Source organism: Lithobates pipiens, unplaced genomic scaffold (genome assembly GCF_037356315.1).
Source record: "Lithobates pipiens isolate NorthernLeopardFrog02 unplaced genomic scaffold, aLitPip1_a1.2 Scaffold_1, whole genome shotgun sequence".
NCBI classification, from domain to species: Eukaryota; Metazoa; Chordata; class Amphibia; order Anura; family Ranidae; genus Lithobates; species Lithobates pipiens.
Window position 1 is genome coordinate 2,210,281 of NW_027507685.1, and position 22,760 is coordinate 2,233,040.

The 22,760-nt window shown below is 49.5% G+C and overlaps 1 protein-coding gene across 1 annotated transcript in view; it reads left to right on the forward strand.

The window, feature by feature from the left end:
- The first annotated feature begins 942 nt into the window (after positions 1–942).
- The window catches only part of ZDHHC15 (zDHHC palmitoyltransferase 15), a 77,341-nt gene continuing 55,523 nt past the window's right edge, over positions 943–22,760 (forward strand). Inside the window, exons 1-5 of the mRNA XM_077465650.1 lie at positions 943–1,138; positions 6,811–6,837; positions 9,582–9,676; positions 18,253–18,373; positions 21,306–21,375. Of these exons, the coding sequence (XP_077321776.1) occupies positions 1,003–1,138; positions 6,811–6,837; positions 9,582–9,676; positions 18,253–18,373; positions 21,306–21,375 (449 nt within the window). The 5' untranslated portion in view covers positions 943–1,002. The remainder of the gene's footprint in view (positions 1,139–6,810; positions 6,838–9,581; positions 9,677–18,252; positions 18,374–21,305; positions 21,376–22,760) is intronic.

Here is a 22,760-nt window from a genome sequence, read left to right on the forward strand (position 1 = left end):
CCAGGGATCCAGTGTCGCCTCCACCTAAGCTAGTTCTTCACAAGCCTTTGGGTTCCTGGTGCTGGCATCCTATCTGTGGGCAGCCAGCTATGCAGCTTTCGGTATCACCCATGCATGATGAGCTATGCTGCACTTTGTGAATGGTCCCCCAGTCTTCTGGGACATGCAACGTGTCCAAGAAGACTGCGGGGAGGGAAGGGGAAAGGAGAAATTTCCCTTGGATTGCTTTGATCCAAGGGGAGGTGGGAACTGGTAACTGTCAAAACGAAGTACCTGCTCCCCCCTCCCCCAAAAAAAATATAACATGCCAAATATGGGACAGAATGGGGGAAGGAGAACTTAAAGCGGAACTTCCACTTTTGAGTGGAGTTCTGCTTTAAGATCTCCACCCATGATCATCGCCTCTTCTACAAAGGTCTGGAGGGCATTAACGCACGTGGCATGATTAGGAGGAGGTACAGGGAAGCCAGAGGGAATCTATGGCAATTTAGGAATTGGCCATTAGGGTCAACTTTCCGGTCCATGAGCGTCCAGCCCACTGTCCTGGAAATCAGGTCATCAGGTTATTTTTAATAACATTAAATTGCAATGTGGTTTGTGTAGCAATCGTATATACTCTATTACTTTTTCTTACTTGCAATATTTTTTTGTATAACAAATAGTTATCCTTTAACAGATATGGTGCAAAGGAGCCTTTAAAACGTGCTCAATCGGGTGTGTAATTCACCTAAAACCTGCATATATCACCTACCCATAGTGACCTTTTAGTTTTCTTTTTTAATTTCCAGGTAATAATAGATGAAACCTGATTGGTGACGAATTATCGTTTTCAGGAATATTTGCTCAACCGCCCCTAGTTACAAATTGGTGTAATATTACCTGTATGCCGCCAGATGTCGCTACAGTAAAACTCGAATAAGAGTCACATGCGCCCCATTTCCGAGTGAATCGAGTGCCTATCAGGAAGGCCAGACTAGAGGACCGCTGATATCACGGATCAGGATGCAGACTGGTTGCGGAATGGCTCTGTCCAGGGGACTGAGGTGCTGCCAGCGAGTCGTAGCATGGGTGCCTGTAGTCATCATCTCCCTGGTCGTGCTTTGGTCGTATTACGCCTATGTGTGTGAGCTGTGTCTAGGTGAGCAGACAATGTCCTTAGCGGCGCTGATTTCCTAGTGATAGTCGGTGAGGTGAACTCCCTACAGACATTTCCGCCTTCCTTCCATGTCAGGTGCCTTTGTTATGGAGATGAGTCCTCCTTCCCCCTCCATGGTGTGCGCTGTGTCCTGCCTGGAGGACTCTGCACACTCCTTCCTGGGGGTCCGATCCACCCACCCATCCCCTTGTCTGTTCACACACCCACCCACCCACCTACCTACCTGTCCGCCTACCTGCCTGCCTACCTACCTACCTACCTGCCTGCCTGTCCGCCCACCTGCCTGCCTGCCTGTCCGCCCGCCTACCTGCCTGCCTGCCTGTCCGCCCGCCTACCTGCCTGTCCGCCCGCCTACCTGCCTGCCTGTCCGCCCGCCCGCCTACCTGCCTGCCTGTCCGCCCGCCCGCCCGCCCGCCTACCTGCCTGCCTGCCTGCCTGTCCGCCCGCCCGCCTACCTGCCTGTCCGCCCGCCCGCCTACCTGCCTGTCCGCCCGCCCGCCTACCTGCCTGTCCGCCCGCCCGCCTACCTGCCTGTCCGCCCGCCCGCCTACCTGCCTGTCCGCCCGCCCGCCTACCTGCCTGTCCGCCCGCCCGCCTACCTGCCTGTCCGCCCGCCCGCCTACCTGCCTGCCTGTCCGCCCGCCTACCTGCCTGCCTGTCCGCCCGCCCGCCTACCTGCCTGCCTGCCTGTCCGCCCGCCCGCCTACCTGCCTGCCTGTCCGCCTGCCCGCCCGCCCGCCCGCCTACCTGTCCGCCCGCCCGCCTACCTGTCCGCCCGCCCGCCTACCTGCCTGCCTGCCCGCCCGCCTACCTGCCTGCCTGTCCGCCCGCCTACCTGCCCGCCCGCCTGCCCGCCCGCCCGCTTGCCTGCCCGCCCGCCCGCTTGCCTGCCTGTCCGCCCGCTTGCCTGCCTGTCCGCCCGCCCGCCCGCTTGCCTGCCTGTCCGCCCACCTGCCCGCTTGCCTGCCTGTCCGTCCACCTGCCCGCTTGCCTGCCTGTCCGTCCACCTGCCCGCTTGCCTGCCTGTCCGCCCACCTGCCCGCTTGCCTGCCTGTCCGCCCACCTGCCCGCTTGCCTGCCTGTCCGCCCACCTGCCCGCTTGCCTGCCTGTCCGCCCACCTGCCCGCTTGCCTGCCTGTCCGCCCACCTGCCCGCTTGCCTGCCTGTCCGCCCACCTGCCCGCTTGCCTGCCTGTCCGCCCACCTGCCTGCTTGCCTGCCTGTCCGCCCACCTGCCTGCCTGTCCGTCCGCCCACCTACCTACCTGCCTGTCCATCCGTCCGCCCGCCTACCTGCCTGTCCGCCCGCCTGCCTGCTTGCCTGCCTGTCCGCCCACCTGCCTGCTTGCCTGCCTGTCCGCCCACCTGCCTGCTTGCCTGCCTGTCCGCCCACCTGCCTGCCTGTCCGTCCGCCCACCTACCTACCTGCCTGTCCATCCGTCCGCCCGCCTACCTGCCTGTCCGCCCGCCCGCCTACCTGCCTGTCCGTCCGCCCGCCCGCCCGCCTACCTGCCTGTCCGTCCGCCCGCCTACCTGCCTGTCCGTCCGTCCGCCCGCCCGCCTACCTGTCCGTCCGCCCGCCCACCTGCCTGTCCGTCCGCCCACCCGCCTACCTGCCTGTCCGTCCACCCGCCTACCTGCCTGCCTGTCCGCCCGCCCGCCCAACCTGCCTGTCCGCCCGCCCGCCCAACCTGCCTGTCCGCCCGCCCGCCAACCTGCCTGTCCGTCCGTCCGCCTGCCTGTCCGTCCGCCAACCTGCCTGTCCGCCCGCCCGCCAACCTGCCTGTCCGCCCGCCCGCCAACCTGTCCGCCCGCCTGCCTGCCTGTCCGCCCGCCTACCTGCCTGTCCGTCCGCCCGCCTACCTGCCTGTCCGTACGCCCGCCCGCCTGCCTGCCTGTCCGTCCGCCCGCCTACCTGCCTGCCTGTCCGTCCGCCCGCCTACCTGCCTGCCTGTCCGTCCGCCCGCCTACCTGCCTGCCTGTCCGTCCGCCCGCCTACCTGCCTGCCTGTCCGTCCGCCCGCCTACCTGCCTGCCTGTCCGCCCACCCGCCTACCTGCCTGTCCGTCCGCCCACCCGCCCACCCGCCTACCTGCCTGTCCGTCCGCCCACCCGCCTACCTGCCTGTCCGTCCGCCCACCCGCCTACCTGCCTGTCCGTCCGCCCACCCGCCTACCTGCCTGTCCGTCCGCCCACCCGCCTACCTGCCTGTCCGTCCGCCCACCCGCCTACCTGCCTGTCCGTCCGCCCACCCGCCTACCTGCCTGTCCGTCCGCCTACCTGCCTGTCCGTCCGCCTACCTGCCTGTCCGTCCGCCTACCTGCCTGTCCGTCCGCCTACCTGCCTGTCCGTCCGCCTACCTGCCTGTCCGTCCGCCTACCTGCCTGTGCCGTCCGCCTACCTGCCTGTGCCGTCCGCCTACCTGCCTGTGCCGTCCGCCCACCCGCCTACCTGCCTGTGCCGTCCGCCCACCCGCCTACCTGCCTGTGCCGTCCGCCCACCCGCCTACCTGCCTGTGCCGTCCGCCCACCCGCCTACCTGCCTGTGCCGTCCGCCCACCCGCCTACCTGCCTGTGCCGTCCGCCCACCCGCCTACCTGCCTGTGCCGTCCGCCCACCCGCCTACCTGCCTGTGCCGTCCGCCCACCCGCCTACCTGCCTGTGCCGTCCGCCCACCCGCCTACCTGCCTGTGCCGTCCGCCCACCCGCCTACCTGCCTGTGCCGTCCGCCCACCCGCCTACCTGCCTGTGCCGTCCGCCCACCCGCCTACCTGCCTGTGCCGTCCGCCCACCCGCCTACCTGCCTGTCCGTCCGCCCGCCTACCTGCCTGTCCGTCCGCCCACCCGCCTACCTGCCTGTGCCGTCCGCCCACCCGCCTACCTGCCTGTGCCGTCCGCCCACCCGCCTACCTGCCTGTGCCGTCCGCCCACCCGCCTACCTGCCTGTGCCGTCCGCCCACCCGCCTACCTGCCTGTGCCGTCCGCCCACCCGCCTACCTGCCTGTCCGTCCGCCCACCCGCCTACCTGCCTGTCCGTCCGCCCGCCTGCCTGTCCGTCCGTCCGCCCGCCTGTCCGTCCGCCCGCCTGCCTGTCCGTCCGTCCGCCCGCCCGCCTGTCCGTCCGTCCGCCCGCCTGCCTGTCCGTCCGCCCGCCTGCCTGTCCGTCCGTCCGTCCGCCCGCCTGTCCGTCCGCCCGCCTGCCTGTCCGTCCGTCCGCCCGCCTGCCTGTCCGTCCGTCCGCCCGCCTGCCTGTCCGTCCGTCCGCCCGCCTGCCTGTCCGTCCGTCCGCCCGCCTGCCTGTCCGTCCGTCCGCCCGCCTGCCTGTCCGTCCGTCCGCCTGCCTGTCCGTCCGTCCGCCTGCCTGTCCGTCCGTCCGCCTGCCTGTCCGTCCGTCCGCCTGCCTGTCCGTCCGTCCGCCTGCCTGTCCGTCCGTCCGCCTGCCTGTCCGTCCGTCCGCCTGCCTGCCTGTCCGTCCGTCCGCCTGCCTGCCTGTCCGTCCGCCTGCCTGCCTGTCCGTCCGCCTGCCTGCCTGTCCGTCCGCCTGCCTGCCTGTCCGTCCGCCTGCCTGCCTGTCCGTCCGCCTGCCTGCCTGTCCGTCCGCCCACCCGCCTACCTGCCTGTGCCGTCCGCCCACCCGCCTACCTGCCTGTGCCGTCCGCCCACCCGCCTACCTGCCTGTGCCGTCCGCCCACCCGCCTACCTGCCTGTGCCGTCCGCCCACCCGCCTACCTGCCTGTGCCGTCCGCCCACCCGCCTACCTGCCTGTGCCGTCCGCCCACCCGCCTACCTGCCTGTGCCGTCCGCCCACCCGCCTACCTGCCTGTGCCGTCCGCCCACCCGCCTACCTGCCTGTCCGTCCGCCCACCCGCCTACCTGCCTGTCCGTCCGCCCGCCTGCCTGTCCGTCCGTCCGCCCGCCTGTCCGTCCGCCCGCCTGCCTGTCCGTCCGTCCGCCCGCCCGCCTGTCCGTCCGTCCGCCCGCCTGCCTGTCCGTCCGCCCGCCTGCCTGTCCGTCCGTCCGTCCGCCCGCCTGTCCGTCCGCCCGCCTGCCTGTCCGTCCGTCCGCCCGCCTGCCTGTCCGTCCGTCCGCCCGCCTGCCTGTCCGTCCGTCCGCCCGCCTGCCTGTCCGTCCGTCCGCCCGCCTGCCTGTCCGTCCGTCCGCCCGCCTGCCTGTCCGTCCGTCCGCCTGCCTGTCCGTCCGTCCGCCTGCCTGTCCGTCCGTCCGCCTGCCTGTCCGTCCGTCCGCCTGCCTGTCCGTCCGTCCGCCTGCCTGTCCGTCCGTCCGCCTGCCTGCCTGTCCGTCCGTCCGCCTGCCTGCCTGTCCGTCCGTCCGCCTGCCTGCCTGTCCGTCCGCCTGCCTGCCTGTCCGTCCGCCTGCCTGCCTGTCCGTCCGCCTGCCTGCCTGTCCGTCCGCCTGCCTGCCTGTCCGTCCGCCTGCCTGCCTGTCCGTCCGCCTGCCTGCCTGTCCGTCCGCCTGCCTGCCTGTCCGTCCGCCTGCCTGCCTGTCCGTCCGCCTGCCTGCCTGTCCGTCCGCCTGCCTGCCTGTCCGTCCGCCTGCCTGCCTGTCCGTTCGCCTGCCTGCCTGTCCGTCCGCCTGCCTGCCTGTCCGCCCGCCCGCCTACCTGCCTGTCCGCCCGCCCGCCTACCTGCCTGTCCGCCCGCCCGCCTACCTGCCTGTCCGTCCGAGACAATTGGTCCCTTCATCCCGAAATCTTTGCGGGTCTCATCGATAGATGGGGATGTCCCGAAGTGGACTTTTGCACAGATCAGAACAATCGCAAGATGGAAAAGTTCTATTCTCTGGACTCAGCGGGATCGATCATTGGATCGATGCTCTAGTGAATCCGTAGCCATTGGTCCTCTATTACGCCTTCCCGCCGATCAGGCTAATTCCGGAAGTCCTCCAGAAGTTTCTTCTATAAGAAACAGATCTCATCCTAATAGCCCCTTTCTGGCCCAAGTGGCCATAGTTTTCCCTGTTACAGACTCTGGTCTCAGAGCCTCCACTGAGTCTTTCAAGGAGAGAAGACTTATCACAGTCCAGTGTCGCAAACACAGGTGGTTTCCTTAACCTTCTTTTCTTTTTTTTTTTTTTTTTTTTTTTTTTTTTTTTTTTCTCCTCCAAAATCGATAAAAAAAAAAAAAATCATTGCTTTATATCCACCCTGGTCATAATGCTATGGCTGATTGGTGTAGTGCGGGGATATGCAATTAGCGGTCCTCCAGGTGTTGCAAAACTACAAGTCCCATCATGCCTCTGCCTCTGGGTGTCATGCTGGTGGCTGTCAGAGTCTTGCTATGCCTCATGGGATTTGTAGTTCTGCAACAGCTGGAGGTCCGCTAATTGCATATCCCTGGTGTAGTGTATGGCAAGCTTTACTTTGAATGTGTTTCTTTTTTCTCTGCTTCCTCTTAAAGTGACATTGTGTGGGGGATCACTAGCCTAATGTAAGGGGGTTGCAGAATCCCATAGAAGTATTCGGTGAGCTTGGATTCAATGCAGTCTGTATAGCAACCCAGTCACTAATGGCAGGATTGTGTGTAGTACAGATACCATTGGGGCTATATGTGTCCGCGCTGATTTTTGTCAATCTGTGTGATTCGTTTGACTTGTGTATTGAAATCATATCCCTTTTTTCTTTTTTTTTTTTCTTTTTAGTGACTATCGAAAATGCTTTAGAAAGAGGTAAGTCTGTGTAAATATGTCTGACAGTGTGCTGTAAAGCAAGATATTCTCCAATGTGCCAATGTACGGCTGGTCAGTTCTGATCCCCCTGTCAGTTTTTCAGGTGGATTTTAACTGAAGCGCCATGTAAGCCTATGGACGGGCGGATGGAAAGACCAAGCAGCCATTAACATCAGATTATCGCTGATGCCATCTAAATCTGATGACAGTGGGGGGGGGGACCCAGATTAGTTCTGTGATCAGATGTATTTAAATGTAAAAAGAAATAACGGTTTACATACGCCTTCCCATAGATTAAATATGGGTCTGTTAAGGTTTGGTTGGAAAAACCTGAATAGACTTGTTTGCTAGAAAAGTGACATATGTACAATTCTGTTCATGGGTTCCCTGCTTTTTCGAATGTACACGGCTCATGTGAGGGGGGCGGGGCTAACACACTTTACTCACTGGTGGATTCAGTGGACCCTTTTATAGAATGATAAAACTGATCTAGATACTTCATTCTCTACATCTGGCTTTTTTCCTTTTTTTTAATCCGGGTTCTATGGAACTAAGGGGGCTTCTCTTGAGGTTGATGGGTGTTCCCTGAGCAGGAAGCGCTCTCCCACCTACAATAATCGCCAATGTAAGGGCCACTTCTACACTGACCACTAATGGTAGACCACGCCACAATTCTTACTGTCTGCATTTTTCTGTTATTTATTTCATTTCATCATAATTATTGAAAATACTTTTCTCTATATAGAATGGGAGAGAGTTTAAAAATGATCTTAAAGAGGAAGTAAACCCTGATGGGTTTACTTCCTCTATGTCTCCCTGCAAAGGTAAAGCATAATGGACTACTGTGCATCGCATAGTAGCCCATTATGTGTCACTTACCTGACACAGGAGCCAGCGATGTCACCGCTGTCCCCTGTAGTGCGGAGCCTCCATCTTCTTCCGGGTATCGCTGCTCCGACCACTCACAGCGCCGGAGCAGCGATGACGTCACATGCGCACTGGAGCCGCCACTAACGGCATATCGCCGTTAGCAGCGGCATGCTGCTAACGGTGATAGTGCGCCTGCGTGCCGCTGTCTACGGCACATGCACCGTAGACAGCTGTCACTGTCTTTTACTAAATATCTCCTAAACCGTGTAGGTTTATGAGATATTTCTTGGACCTACAGGTAAGCCTTAATCTAGGCTTGCCTGTAGGTCAAAGTGGTTTGTAAGGGTTTACAACCACTTTTAAACAAAAATTCTGCATGCGCTTAATGGTAAAGTGTAAAGCTGCATGCAATAAATATATTAAAAAAATTGCAGTGCTTAATAAAGTATCAGTATACACAAAAATGATTGAATCAAAACATTATTATTTCTTCTCCTGGTTGACTGTACCAAGACACCAAATGATGAGATGCTGAATTCCCTGAAAGGGATGTTTCTCCTATGAGTGCATTTAGCTTTTCTAGCATGTAGACAGCAATATGATCTGGTGAGTTTGCATTTCCACTTAAAGTGATTGTAAAGACAAAAGTTTTTTTATCTTAATGCATTCTATGCATTTAAGTGATTTTTATTTTATTTAGTTGTTTTTTTTTTTTCTATAAAAAAATAACCATCATGTTATACTTGCCTGCTCTGTTGCAGTGGAGTTGCATATAGCCCAGATCCTCCTCTTCTCTGGTCCCTCCTGTCAAGTGCCTCCACAGCAAGCAGCTTGCTATGGGCAACCGAGCCTGAGCCACAGCTCCCCATGTCCATTCAGACACGGAGCCACGGCCTTGCCCCACAACCTCTCTCTCCTGATTGGCTAACTCACTTTGAAAGCAGCAGGAGATAATGGCGCCATGGCTGTGTCTCAGCCAATGAGGAGAGAGTCATGGATAGCCGAGACATTGCTGGACAGACAAGGGGCTCAGGTAAGTATTAGTGGGGGGGCTGCTGCACATAAAAGGCTTTTTATCTTAATGCGTCAAATGCTTTAAGATAAAAAGCCTTCTGTGTGCGGCGGCAGCCCCCCCACTAATACTTACCTGAGCCCTCTCTCGATGCAGCAATGTTGCCCGAGAGACTCGGCTGCCCAGGACTCTTCCTCCTAATTGGCTGAGACAGCAGCAAAGTGCTGTGGTGGGTTAATTTTTGTGAAGGCTCATCCTACACATTCGGAGGATCACTAAATATATGAACTGTTCCAGCACAAATTGAATACCTCTTTAGTATGTACTCGTTTGGACACTTTTGCACTTGACACCAGCATTCGTTGATTAGTAATGTTTTAGTTAAATCATTTTTGTGTATACTGACACTTTATTAAGTGCTGAAACTTTTGTTAAATATTATCTGCCCTAGGTGTCAAATAACCCTGGTTAGTAGGGGTGCACTGAATGGAACATTTGGTGCAAAATGTTACCCCTGAATCCACAATCCTGCCCAATTACTGTATTTATCATGAAAGGGTATCCATCTGTCATCCTGTTTTTGTCATTTAATTTAATATGGCGACTGCATCAAATATAGTGTGAACTTTTTACTGGGGTATGAGCAGCCCTCCTCAGTAGAAGTGGGAAGTAGTAGGAATTTTCCGCAGATAGATATCAATGCTACAGCGCCAGTAAGTAAGAACAGACAGTCTGTGTTTCAGCAAAATCTGCCCACCCACAAATGAATGATCAGTGTTTGTATTTCATTTAGGCATTCAATGGATATTTCTGCTACTAATATGTTTTTTTTTTTATTGTATTCTCTGTTTCCTCTCAACAGCGTTATACCTCTTCATATTTCATATAATGTTTTTACTCTTTATTTGGACGTACTGGAAAGCAATTTTTACTTCTCCTAAAGAGCCAACAAAAAAGGTGGGAATCTTCTATAGATAAACTATTTAAATCCAAAGTGTCAGTAAATCCAGAACTGATATTTTTTAAATCTGGGATCAATGGCAAAAGGTTGAAGCGCTTGGCTTCATGGGGTTGATTCACTAAAACTGGTGCAAAATCTGGCGCAGCTCTACATAGAAACCAATCAGCTTCCACTTTTTTTTTTTTTTTTTTTTAAAGCTTAATTGAACAAGCTGAGGTTAGAAGCTGATTGGCTACTATGCAGAGCTGCAACAGATTTTTAAAGTGGAGGGCCACCCTGAAAAACAAAAATACATTAAAATTTAGAAAAAAATCTGAAAAAAAAAAACCTTTAATATATATACCGTATATACTCGAGTATAGGCCGACCCGAATATAAGCCGAGGCCCCCAATTTACCCCCAAAAAAACTGGCAAACTTATTGACTCGTGTATAAGCCGAGGGTGAGACATGCCTGTCCATCCCTGTGTGTGTGTCCGTCCATCCCTGTGTGTCCGTCCATCCCTGTGTGTCCGTCCATCCATCCCTGTGTGTGTGTGTGTCCATCCATCCATCCATCCCTGTGTGTGTGTGTCTCCATCCATCCATCCATCCATCCCTGTGTGTGTGTGTGTCTCCATCCATCCATCCATCCATCCCTGTGTGTGTGTGTCTCCATCCATCCATCCCTGTGTGTGTCTCCATCCATCCCTGTGTGTGTGTGTGTGTGTGTGTGTGTGTCCAGCCTACCTTTGTCCCGAGCCTCCGTCCCGTGCCTTGCCTCCTTGCCTCCGTCCCGTGCCGTGCCTTGCCTTGCATCCGTCCCGTGTCGTGCCTTGCCTTGCCCCCGTCCCGTCCCGTGCCGTGCCTTGCCTTGCCTCCGTCCCGTGCCCTCTTCGTCGGCGGCCATTGTAAAATTCAAAAGCTGCGCCGCCGCCTTCGCCTGTGATAGGCGGAACACTGAATTTCCCAGCAGCCTGTGTTCCGCCTATCACAGACGTCGTATCATCCTCGTCCGTAGTACGAGGATGATACGATGTCCGTGATAGGCGGAACACAGGCTGCTGGGAAATTCAGTGTTCCGCCTATCACAGGCGAAGGCGGAGCCGGAGGCGCGGCTTTTGAATAGAATGGCCGCTGTCTGTCTGCTCGACACGCTGATCGAGCGGGCAGACAGCGATGACTCGAGTATAAGCCGAGGGGGGCACTTTCAGCCTCAAAAAAGAGGCTGAAAATCTCGGCTTATACTCGAGTATATACGGTATATATTTTTTTTACTTGCCATAAATGCCTGTTGTTAGGCACATCGTCCTAATCTGCCTCTTCCTCCTCCGCGGGGATCTTCTGTCTTCTCTCCTCCATGCGGCGTCTTCTGGGTAATGGGTCGCACTATGTTCTGGAAACTATGTGTCCCAGAACACAGCGCGCCCCATTCACAAAGCGATGCGCGACTCGCGCATGAGCAGTAGGAAACGGGCAGTGAAGCCGAAAGGCTCTACTGCCTGTTTCCCTTAGCTAAAATGGGTGGCGCTGGGAGCCGAGGGACGGGTCAGCCTCGGGTGGCCGACATCGCGGGCGCCCTGGACAGGTAAGTGTGCTTATTAAAAGTCAGCAGCTACAGTGTTTGCAGCTGCTGACTTTTTAAAAAAATTTTTTTTTTTTTTAAACCGGCCCTCCTCTTTAATTCTCTAGTTTTAGTAAATCACCCCTTATGTTTCTCTGGCAGTGGGATCTCTGCACCTGAGTTCCCAGCTATTTCTACCTGATGTAGCGATTCCACTCGGAGCGTGCCACTCTACATGCCCATTTTTCCTGTACTGAATGCAGCAGTAAGAGCGAACCTCTGTGACCGAGGTAATGCAGTACTTTGAAGTTCAGCATTTAAATTTTGCTGCTTGAGTGCCTAAGAAGGTAGTGGATATTTCAGCTTGCAAACATCCATGTATAACTAAAAACACATATGTACCGTTTTTTGTTCAGCCTTTAAACCAGGGATATGCAATTAGCTGACCTCCCAGCTGTAGCAAAAGTCCCATCATGCCTCTCGGTGTCATGCTTGTTGCTGTCCGTTTTGCTATGCCTCATGGGACTTGTAGTTCTGCAACAGCTGGATGTCCGCTAATTGCATATCCCTGCTTTAAACACTTCTCACTCTGTATGACATCATGACGACGTGGACCTGCAGCTACAGGCATCATCCAGATATCTTTTATTTCAGCCAGCGATTTCCTCTAATGTAGAAGCCATCCTAGCAGCTTATTATACACTGGACTGCTTTTACAGGCAGCGGATGGAGACATTCCAAATGGTCCCCCAGCCATCTCTTTGACCCTGGGAGGCTGGAAGCAACATCATGACATCACTTCCCGCTCTGGCAGATGTAAACGCTACCATTATTATTATTATTATTATTATTATTTTTATTTTTAACTCATGCTTTTCAGGGTAGAGGAGATATCTGGAGTCTTATAGACCCCAGATCTCCCCATAAATAGGACCTGTCATGCCTTATTAATATCACAAGTGAAGTTTACATTTATTGTGATAGGAATAAAAGTGAAAAAATGATAAAAAAAAAAAAATATATATATATATATATTATATATATATTTTTTTTAAAGCTCCCGAGTCCCCTCATGCTTGCACGCAGAAGTTAATGCATACATGGGTCACACCCACATCTATAAATGGTTTCCACACTAGAGGTCGACAGATATATCGGCTGATATTTGGCGTTTTTTATAATTAATCAGCATCGGCCGATTGTGCAATTAAAAAAGGCAGATTATATCTTCAGCTCGACTTGCAAATGACTTCTGTAATAGAAGTCAATGCAAGTTGCCTGAGTCTTCAGTGGAATGATTTATCTCCTCTCTGGACAGTCTGCCAAGAAAAGAGCAAAGAGATACAATGTTTATAATTATCAATGAACTGAACTCTGTATGTGTGTAGAAGTTCTCAGTTTTAACCACTTAAAGACTAAATCTTTTCTGACACTTGAAGTGGTTGTAAACTCAATTTTTTAACTTTTACCTACAGGGAAGCCTATAATAAGGCTTACCTGTAGGTAAAAAAAATATCTCCTAAACCTGTACGGTTTAGGAGATATTCCCCTCGGTATGCGCCGCTGACTGCAGCGGCGCATGCGCACAAGGGGGTTCTCTCCGTGAAAATCCGGCAGCGCTCGTCCGGCCGGATTTAAATCTCCCGCGCGCATGCGCGGGAGTGACGATATCGCGGCTCCGGCCACTCACAGCGCCGGAGCCGCGATACCCGGAAGAGACGCCGAGGGAGCATGTTGGCTCCCTCGGCGTGGATCGGGCGAGATGTCGGGGCCTCGTTCTAAGGTAAGTATTTCATAATGAGCTAGTATGCGGTGCATACTAGCTCATTATGCCTTTTGCTTTGCAGGTTTAAAAAAAAAAAAAAAAAAAATTGCGGGTTTACTACCGCTTTAATGCTTACAAGTAAAAATCCTGTATTTTCTGCTAGAAAATCACTCAAAACCCCCAAAAATTATATATATATATTTTTTTTAATCCTAGACCCTAGGGAATAAAATAGCGGTTGTTGCAATATTTTATGTCACACGGTATTTGCGCACAGGTCTTTCAAACGCAATTTTTTTTGGAACAAATACACTAATGATTAAAAAAGGAAACTGTAAAGTTAGCCCATATTTATTTTTATTTTTTTCATCCAAAAGTTTTGATTACCTGTTTTTGTGCATTTAAAATTATTTATATATAAACATTTTTTATATATCTAAATTATACATACAAGTGAAATGATTGATTGGAAGTTTGTTTTGTTTAATAAATGTAAGAAATTTTCTGTATCACTTATTACTTAAGGCTGCTTTCACACTGGAGCGGGCAGGCGCTGACTGTAAAACGCTGCTAGTTTTAGCGTCGCTTTACTGTCATTTTAGCGGCGCTATTTGGCTGCTTGCGGGGCACTTATAACCCAGCTAGCAGCCGAGGAAGGAGTTAAATGTGCCCGTGAAGCGGAGGAGTGTTGGAGGAGCAGTATACACCACTCCAAAGATGCTGCTTGCAGGACTTTTTTATTTTATTTATTTTTAACGCCCTGCCAGTGCATCTTCTCCTCAGTGAGAAAGCACTCGGGCTTTCACACTGAGACTGCAGGGGAGCCGTTTTACAGGCGCTATTTTTAGCCCAAACGTGCCTGAAAAACACCTCACTGTGAAAGGTGTCTAACTATTCGATTTTATAAGGCGAAGGGGGGGGGGGGGGGGGAAATCGGCCTAACATATCGTCCCCAAAAAATCGGCATCATATATCGGCCATCGGCCGCTGCGATTTCTAAATATCGGCATCGGCCAGATAAAAACCCATATCGGTCGACCTCTAGTTCACACCACGTGTGAGGTACATGTGAGGTGTTGCTGCATCAGATCGAGAGCAATAATTCTCCTCTGTAACTCTAAACTGATAAAAAATGTTTAAAGAGCCGATGATGGAGTTTAAGTAGCGTGTGCAATTTTAAAGCATAACATGTTTGGTATCTATTTACTCGGCGTTGCATCTTCTATATTTTGCAAAAAATACAGAAAAACGGGTGTTATATTGGTGTGTGTGTGTGTGTGTGTGTTTGTGTTTTTTATTAAAATTGTATTTTTTTTCCTTAGATAAAATAAAATTGCTGCACAAATACTGTATGGCATAACAGCTTGCAACAATTGCCATTTAATTCTCTAGGGCAGGGATATGCAATTAGCGGACCTCCAGCTGTTGCAGAACTACAAGTCCCATGAAGGATAGCAAGACCGCCACAAAAATGACACCCAGAGGCAGAGGCATGATGGGACTTCTCTAGGGTCTCTGCTAAAAAAAAAAACAAAAAAAAAAAAAAAAAACAATTCTAGCAACAAAATACAGATTTTTACATGTAGGAAAGAAATGTCAGAATTTGCCTGGGTGGGAACTGGTTAAAAATGTGGCATTGTTCAGTGTACGTTCTATCCGTGGTGTCTTGTATATCAAATATATATTTTAAAATTAGTTTTTAGGAGATTGCAACCTCCTGATTTCCTGCCGGAACGTTCTTCCTGTAGTAATGAATTTTAGCTGAACAGTACAGGATCTACCAGTGAGATATCGCCCCTCGCCACACACTTTGGTCTACACCAAGTATCCAGCTTCCAACATACACTTGCTTGCTCCCCAGTCTGCTCTTGGCACACACGGTTCCATCCCCAGCATCCTGTAGCCATGTCAGTATGGTGTGCTCAGCACACACAGCTCACTCCACAATATTTGTGACACCAGTCAGATCTATATACCCCAGTACACACAGCTTGTTTCCATGAATCCTGTGCGATCTGTGCCACTATACTTGTCTCGCTTCCCTTAATCTATTTTATTAGAATGAGTCCAGGACAAACTCGCTTTAAAGTAATGCATGCAATCAGTGAGGCGTACACGCTAGTACACAGAGCTTGTTTTTTCATTATCTATATTACCTGCAAAACCTGCTTTTCAGCTTGCACAGCACACTCCCTTGTATCTAAGGCACCAGTGAGATTTGTATACAGATGCTTGCAGCTTGTGAAGTCTAACAATAATAATAATAATAATTTAGTGCATGCATCCCATGTCGCCTGTGGACAGGGCCGACGTTCCCGCTAGGAGAACTAGGCAGCTGCCTAGGGAGCGCAGCCACAGTCAATAACTTCCCCATTAGCCTGGCTGGGGCATACAAGGGGCCCTACACAGGGCTGGAGTGCTGACTCATTCTGCAGAGAAAGCAGCAGCCATGGAGGACATCCGTCATGGCTGCTGCAGAGGTCAGCAGCAGCTCAGCCTGTTTAGATGGGCACAGGGTCAGCAAAGGAGGCAGGGACCATGTCTCTGAACATAGCTGCTGAGTCCGGGGAGTCTGGCAAGACTAACGACACCCCTTGCCTAGGGCGCAAAATAGTTAAGCACCGGCCCTGCCTGTGGTATGTACACTCCCAACACATGCGGCTCACTTTCCATTATCCATGCCACCAATGAGATATACCCCAGTATCCCACCAGCAGACAAACACTTTTTCATTAAAGAAAAACCTATATGCTGACTTTTTTTTTTTTTTTTTCAGTTGATTTGTCCTGTGCATACATGGACACACTTTTGCTAAACTATAACCAGTAGCACACTTTCTGACCAGTGTGAAAACACTCACTCTCTGTACCTTATCTATTTATAATCTATGCTGTGACCCTAGGACAGGACTTCTAAAACCTTCCCCCATAAGGCTCCTTTCACACTGGGGCGGTTTTCAGGCGTTACAGCGCTAAAAATAGCGCCTGTGTAGCGCCTGAAAAAAACGGCCCCTTTCACTCCAGTGTGAAAGCCGGAGGGCTTTCACACTGGAGCGGTGCGCTGGCAGGACGGTGAAAAAAGTCCTGCTAGCCGCATCTTTGGAGCGGTGAAGGAGCGGTGTATTCTCCGCTCCTAAACCGCTCCTACCCATTGAAATCAATGGGACAGCGCGGCCATACCGCCGGCAAAGCGCCGCTGCAGCGGCGCTTTGCGGGCGGTTTTAACCCTTTTTCGGCCGCTAGCGGGGGTTAAAACCACCCCGCTAGCGCCCGCAGACCGCCGCTAAAACGACGCTAAAAATAGCGGTGCTTTACCGCCGACGCCGCTAAAAATAGCGGAGTTTTACCGCCGACGCCGCTCCCACCCCAGTGTGAAAGGGGCCTAAATAAAAGGGGGAGCCTGTAGTGCAGGGATATGCAATTAGTGGACCTCCAGCTGTTGCAGAACTACAAGTCCCATGAGGCATAGCAAGACTCTGATAGCCACAAGCATGACACCCAGAGGCATGATGGGACTTGTAGTTTTGCAACAGCTGGAGGTCCGCTAATTGCATATCCCTGCTGTAGTCCATAAAGATAACTGGGAACTATGTAACTCGGAGCTTGACAAGTTTTGCTTTGAATCTAGTAGCCAGCGTTAGGAGCCAGGTCTTTTTAATCCACAAAGCTTACGGGTGGAACATGTAACATGTTTCCAAAGGTGAACTTATCCTTTTATCGTTTTTTTTAGGCCTGAAGATTACATAACCCCCCCCCCCCCCCCCCCCCCCCAAACATTATATATTTTCTGAAAGCAGACATCCTATAGAATAGTGGTAGTTCCAATTTTTTATGTTGCACTATAATGCCACAGAGGTTTAAATTGTAATAAAAAAACACAATAAAGTTAATTTTAGATGGCACAAAAACACAATAAATTACCAAATTTATTTGGCAAAATTATATAAAAGCAGAGGTTGCAGTGAAGTAAATAGATACCCAACATGTCAAACCTTACTTTTTGCGTGCACCTATGAAATGGTGACAAGCTTCAGTACCCTATATTTCCAATAGGAGACCTTTTTAAAAGCTCCTATAAGTCATCAGTTTAGCGTTATGAAGGAGGTCTGGTGCTGGAATTATTGCTCTCACTCCAGCTTGTGGCGATATGTAACGTATATTACATTCAACGTTTTCAGGCAAAGGAGCCCTATGCATGCGTTTTTACATTCGTATGTGCGTATATGTAGGGGTGGGGGGGGCTAAATCTCTATTTTTTTTTTTTTTGGAGGGGATGTTATAAATGTTATGAGCTTGGGTGTACTTTTTTTTTATTTTTATTTTTTTATTGTAAAAAAAACAAAAAAAACAAACAATCACACAGGGGATGTTTGGTCCCCTATGTGGTTTGCTGGGGGGGGAGAAACGGTACATCGTCGTCTTCCCCCCTTTTTTTTTTTTTTTTTTTTTTTTTTTTTTTTTTTTTGGTGATAGGTTATCTTTATTGATATATCCAGGGTCTAAAAGACCACCAATGTTTCCCCTGTGCTCCACTGAATGTAATGCAGTGGTCATGGAAACTGTGAACGGGGATCCGGAAGCGACATCATGCACATCACTTCCGGGTCAGCAACAAGGGGAGGAGAGCAGACGTGTGTCCGCTCTCCTCTCCTCACGGTGGCACCATCTATGCCAGTCTTGGGTCTGGAGATGGACTAGTGGAGCCCGGGATACTTAGCAGGGGAGCACAAACATGTGGGTGGTAGCCCAGGCACAATTTCCTGTTGCCATGGCAACCTGGCGCCTGGGATTTGTTGAGCCCTGATGTAACTAATACAACTGCAGTACAAGCGGAGAGCGCATCAAGTTGTCACATGACAGGATTTCTGGCAAGATCAACAGGTAATTCTTTTGCAGTTCTCAAACCAATATAACAAGACATTTTCCGTGGTGTATTTAACAGACCAAAAGGAAGCAAAATATAGCAGTTCATTACCAGGCGTTCCATACCTTTTACAAAAATATTATAGGCCCGAGTACTGCTGTGAGACTGGGATGACAAGAATGCACTGCCATGGATAATTGTTGTGTTAATAAAATTATTTATTTTTTTTGCCATTAAATAAGAATGCTTAATGCATATGATTATGTACCACAGGCAATTATAGATAAATAATTGGATAGTCTTAACTGGTTTTTATGGATGCTCGTAAACTTTAGGTGCATAGTTTTACTGTATCCCTAGCAAGAGTTGTGTGACTGACTAAATCCATACTTGTGTTTTCAGTTTTTGCTGCCTTATGCTGAAAAGGAGCGATATGACAGTGAGGAGAGCCCAGAAGTTCAGAGGCAAATCCTTGCTGAATTTGCAAAGAAGCTACCTGTTTATACCCGGACAGCAAATGGAGGTTAGCCAAGCACATATTTGTGAACGTCTCTGAGATAACAATCCACTGTATCACCTAGTGACATTCAGTCTCTTGAAATTCAGCTACTATTTTCTTTGCCTACCTTATGTGATTTGACCAGTATGAAGCGCTACAGAGACTGTACTTGTATTCAGTGGCGGCTGGTGTTTTAAAAAAAAAAAAATAAAAATTGGGGGGCGGGGGATTGGCAAACAACCATTAACCCCCCCCCCCTTGCTGTCTGCCGATAGGTCCGTTGCTTACCCCATCCAGGTGGCGGGCTGCTCGGTGTCCTCTTCTCCAGCACAGCCGGCCCCATCTAGGTGGCAGGCAGCTGCTCCAGTGTCCTCTCCTCCAGAACGTCGTCTTTCCTCTCCTCCTAGGGGCTAGGCATACAATAGGATTGCCTGATGTTTTGACCAATTGGGAAATGGGTCTCAGCACCCGCTTCCTAATTGGCGGGAGGAGATCTAGTGTGAAAATAGCGAATATTCATTCACTATTGTCACACAACTAGGTGGGATCACCGTGCCCAGAGCCCACCCTTTTTCAAAGCCTATTAAAGCCTCTGGCTCTAATCACGTGCTTCAACCCCCCCCCATTGCAAGCCATCGTCCGTTGCTGTATGTAGATCAGGGGGCTGGGTGCATGGATGGATGGGGGGGCGCCGGCCGCGTGCCCCTAATGGACTGGCTGCCACTGCTTGTATTACTGTGTATTTTGTATGGGACCTCTTAACTAAGACAGAACTATACTCTTTCCCTTGCTGGCGCCGACATCTTTGCCTGTTCTCTTTATGGATTTGGGACTTTTCAGCCATGTAACTCCCACAGGAATTCAGTCTGGCGCCGGGGTATGCTGACAATTTTTTTTTAGCGTTACGTTTTAAATAAGATTGTTAACAAGCTTGTTTTATTATAGAAAATACCTAGCATGTCTCTCTTCTGCCGTAAAGAGCCTGTTTGCCCTGTTTTATATATATATATATATATATATATATATATATATATATATATATATATATATATATATATATATATATATATATATATATATATATATATATATATATATATATATATATATTTTTTTTTTCTCAGTATAGTTCTGATTTAATAAACTGCAGTATATTGTTCTTTTATCCGTCATATGACTTTTTCCATGCACTGTATTTGCTTAGACCGGGAGGGGAGAGTGTCAAGTCCCAGTGGTTTTGGCAAGTCAGATGACTGCTGACAGATCTTTCATCAGCAGTTCATACTTTTGTACCACATACAGTTCTGTTTTTATACATTTTTATTTGATATCAGTTTCTAACGCAATTATTATAGTGGTTATAAACTATAAATATATATTTTTTTAATAATAAACATGTTATACTAACCTAGTCTGTGCAGTGGTATTGGACAGAGTGGCCCTGAGCCTCCTCTTCTGGGGTCCCCCACTAGCTCCTCCTGTTCACTGTGCATCCTCATAGAAAGCTGCTTCCTATGATTGAGCACCTGTGGGCTCGCTCCTGAGCAGGACTGCATGTATCCATAGATACACACAGTGCTGCTCAGCCCCAATTCAATGCCATAGGATTTGATTTACAACATCAAAAGCCAATGGCTCCCACTGCTGCCTCTGTGTCCTGTGAGGGGAGAGTGCAGCTGCAGATGGAGCACAGCGCTGGATCAGCATAGGACTTGTAAGTAAAAGAGGCTTCAGGTAACAATATAACTGCTGGGATGTTTTTTACCCTAATGCAGGGAATGCATTCGAGTAGAAAATGTACTGCCTTTACAATCACTTTATGTATTGTCTGGCAGGATTTTAATTTTTTTTTAATTTTTTGCTGTATTTTTTATTTTTTCTGTGCCATACCTGGGCATCCCTGCAAAAGCTGGAAATTGCTGTAGTTGGCACCAATTCTACAATGATCACTGCTAGCTTTCAGATTAGATAAAGTGGAGATCTTATCACTGCCACACCTCTCCCCTTCACCTTATCAGAGAAGGTTTTGCATTCACTGAGAAAAATGCAATGTGTTCTGTAAATGGCACCCATGTTGAGTGAGTGACCTCCTGTGTTCACTGACACACAAGACCTGAAAACTAACAACCGCTACTATAGTGATTTTTCCAGCTTCAAGGGGATCACCCAAGTATGGCACATGAATAGTTACATTGGTCCAAGCTGCAACAGTTTAACAAGTCAGAAATTGACATATGTGGAATTTGGCTTTAGGTTAAAAAAAATATGCAAAAAAAAACTGACATTACCCACTTCAGCTCCAGAAGCCCAGGCCATTTTTTTTTTTTTGTGATACGGCATTGCGTTAATTGCATTACTTCAACTGACAATTACGCTGTACACAATAAAATTGATTGCCTTCCCCACAAATAGAGCTTTCTTTTGGTGGTATTTGATCACCTCTGCGGTTTTTATTTTTTGCGCTGTAAACAAAAAAAAAAAAAAAAAAGCTGACCATTTTAAAAAAATATATACTTTTTTTTTTTTTTTTTTTTTACTTTCTGCTATAAAACACATCCAATAAAAAAATGTAAAAAATCGAATTTCTTCATTCATTTAGGCCAATATGTATTCTGCTTCATATTTGTTTGTAAAAAAAAATCCCGATAGGCATATATTGATTCGTTTTGTGTGATCTTGGTTGGCCTTTCCAAGACTGAAGGCTAATGAAAGATCTGTCAAGGTGTTTGAATTGCCACAACACTGAGACTTGACTACAACCCCCCCACCCCCCCCCCCCCCCCTCTTGGAAAATACAGTGCATGGCATCTTACCCTAGCAAGGTTATCTACTTTCTAAAGTCATCTACTGATGTAGATGAGTGTTTTACTTTTGTAAATACATAAACATTGCATTACAACCAAGAGTGACAGTAAATGGCACTGGATTCTGACACGTACTGCTTTATATATTTCAGCAATTCGCTTCTGTGATCGGTGCCAGGTGGTGAAGCCTGATCGCTGCCATCACTGCTCTGTGTGTGGCATGTAAGTATCTTCCGACCATACGGTTTTTCTTTATTCCTGTGCATTTTATTACAATAAATATATTTTTTTGGTTTTGCTCCTTTTTTTTTTTTTTTTTTTTTTTTTTTTATTATTATTATTGTCTGAATTCATCTGCCTTTATGAGCTATGGATCTACATTTCAAAGTTCTGTTAGAATGCACAGTTATTCATAGTTTGATTTATGAAGCAATTCTGTCAGTTGTATCAATGTCAGACATATCTAACAATACAGCCACATTACAATGTACCTTGTTGGTGTCTGTAGTAACCTTGGTAATTCTCTAAAGCCTTGTACACAAGATGAGAATATCAAACAAATGACTGCAGGGTTTTTTTGTTTTGTTTTGTTTTTTTCCCCCCCATCCTTGCATGCTAGTTTTATATTAGTAACCAACAGGTTACTAAACTTATGAAAATTCTCATACGATAGAATAGAACTTTGGAAGTGATGTAACAATTAGTTCCCAAGCATGTGTAGTCTTGCTCTACTGGTTTTTAATTTTTAATTTAATTTTTTTTTCTTGACAAATACTGTACTGATCAAATGAAAATCTCTAGAAAAATTTTCATGTTTTTCCCTTTTGGATAATTTTGGATGAACTGTCGTGATCGGCTCTCGAAAGCTGTGTACTATCAGATTATCAGACTCTTCCAAAGTGGTATTTTTCAGCCGATTTTCTGATCGTGTGTACTAGGCATGTCTCTTCTGGGATCCAGGCGAGCCTCTGGGTTTCGGGGGGCATACTGTATGCAGGGCTTTAGACCTCCTTCCTGACAAAGTTATGCCCCATCCTCCTTTCTTTCTACACTATTGGGGTCACCATACACTTTAGAATCAACTTTAGATTTATCAAAACTTTTTTTGTAATGTGAGGACCTACCTAAACTATTATTTGGTTTGTGTCCAGTCAGGCAGGCCAGAACATTGTTGGCAGAGGAGATTAATATATTGATATAATCAGATTGTAGTCTGTGTAGTGATCTTTAAAATATAACTAAAGTCAGAGTATTTTTTTTATAGGGTGTGGACTGTGGAGGGATTAGAAAACCTGTCGGGTTGTTAATGTGGTTTGTGACCCAGTTAGGGGGATTCACCCTCTCCCTTTGCCACATTTACAATTATCCATGAAAGTTAAAGAAAATCCATACAAGTGCTTTCACACTGGGGCGTTGAGCTGGCAGGGCGTCACAAAATGTCCTGCCAGCAGCTTCTTTGCCGCAGTGGAAGAGCGCTGAATACACCACTCCTACCCATTAAGAAAAAATGGGGCAGCGCCGTGATACCGCCGGCAAATCGCCGCTGCAGCAGTGTTTTGCGGGTGGATTTAACCCCTTTTTGGCTGCTAGCGGGGGGATTAAAACCA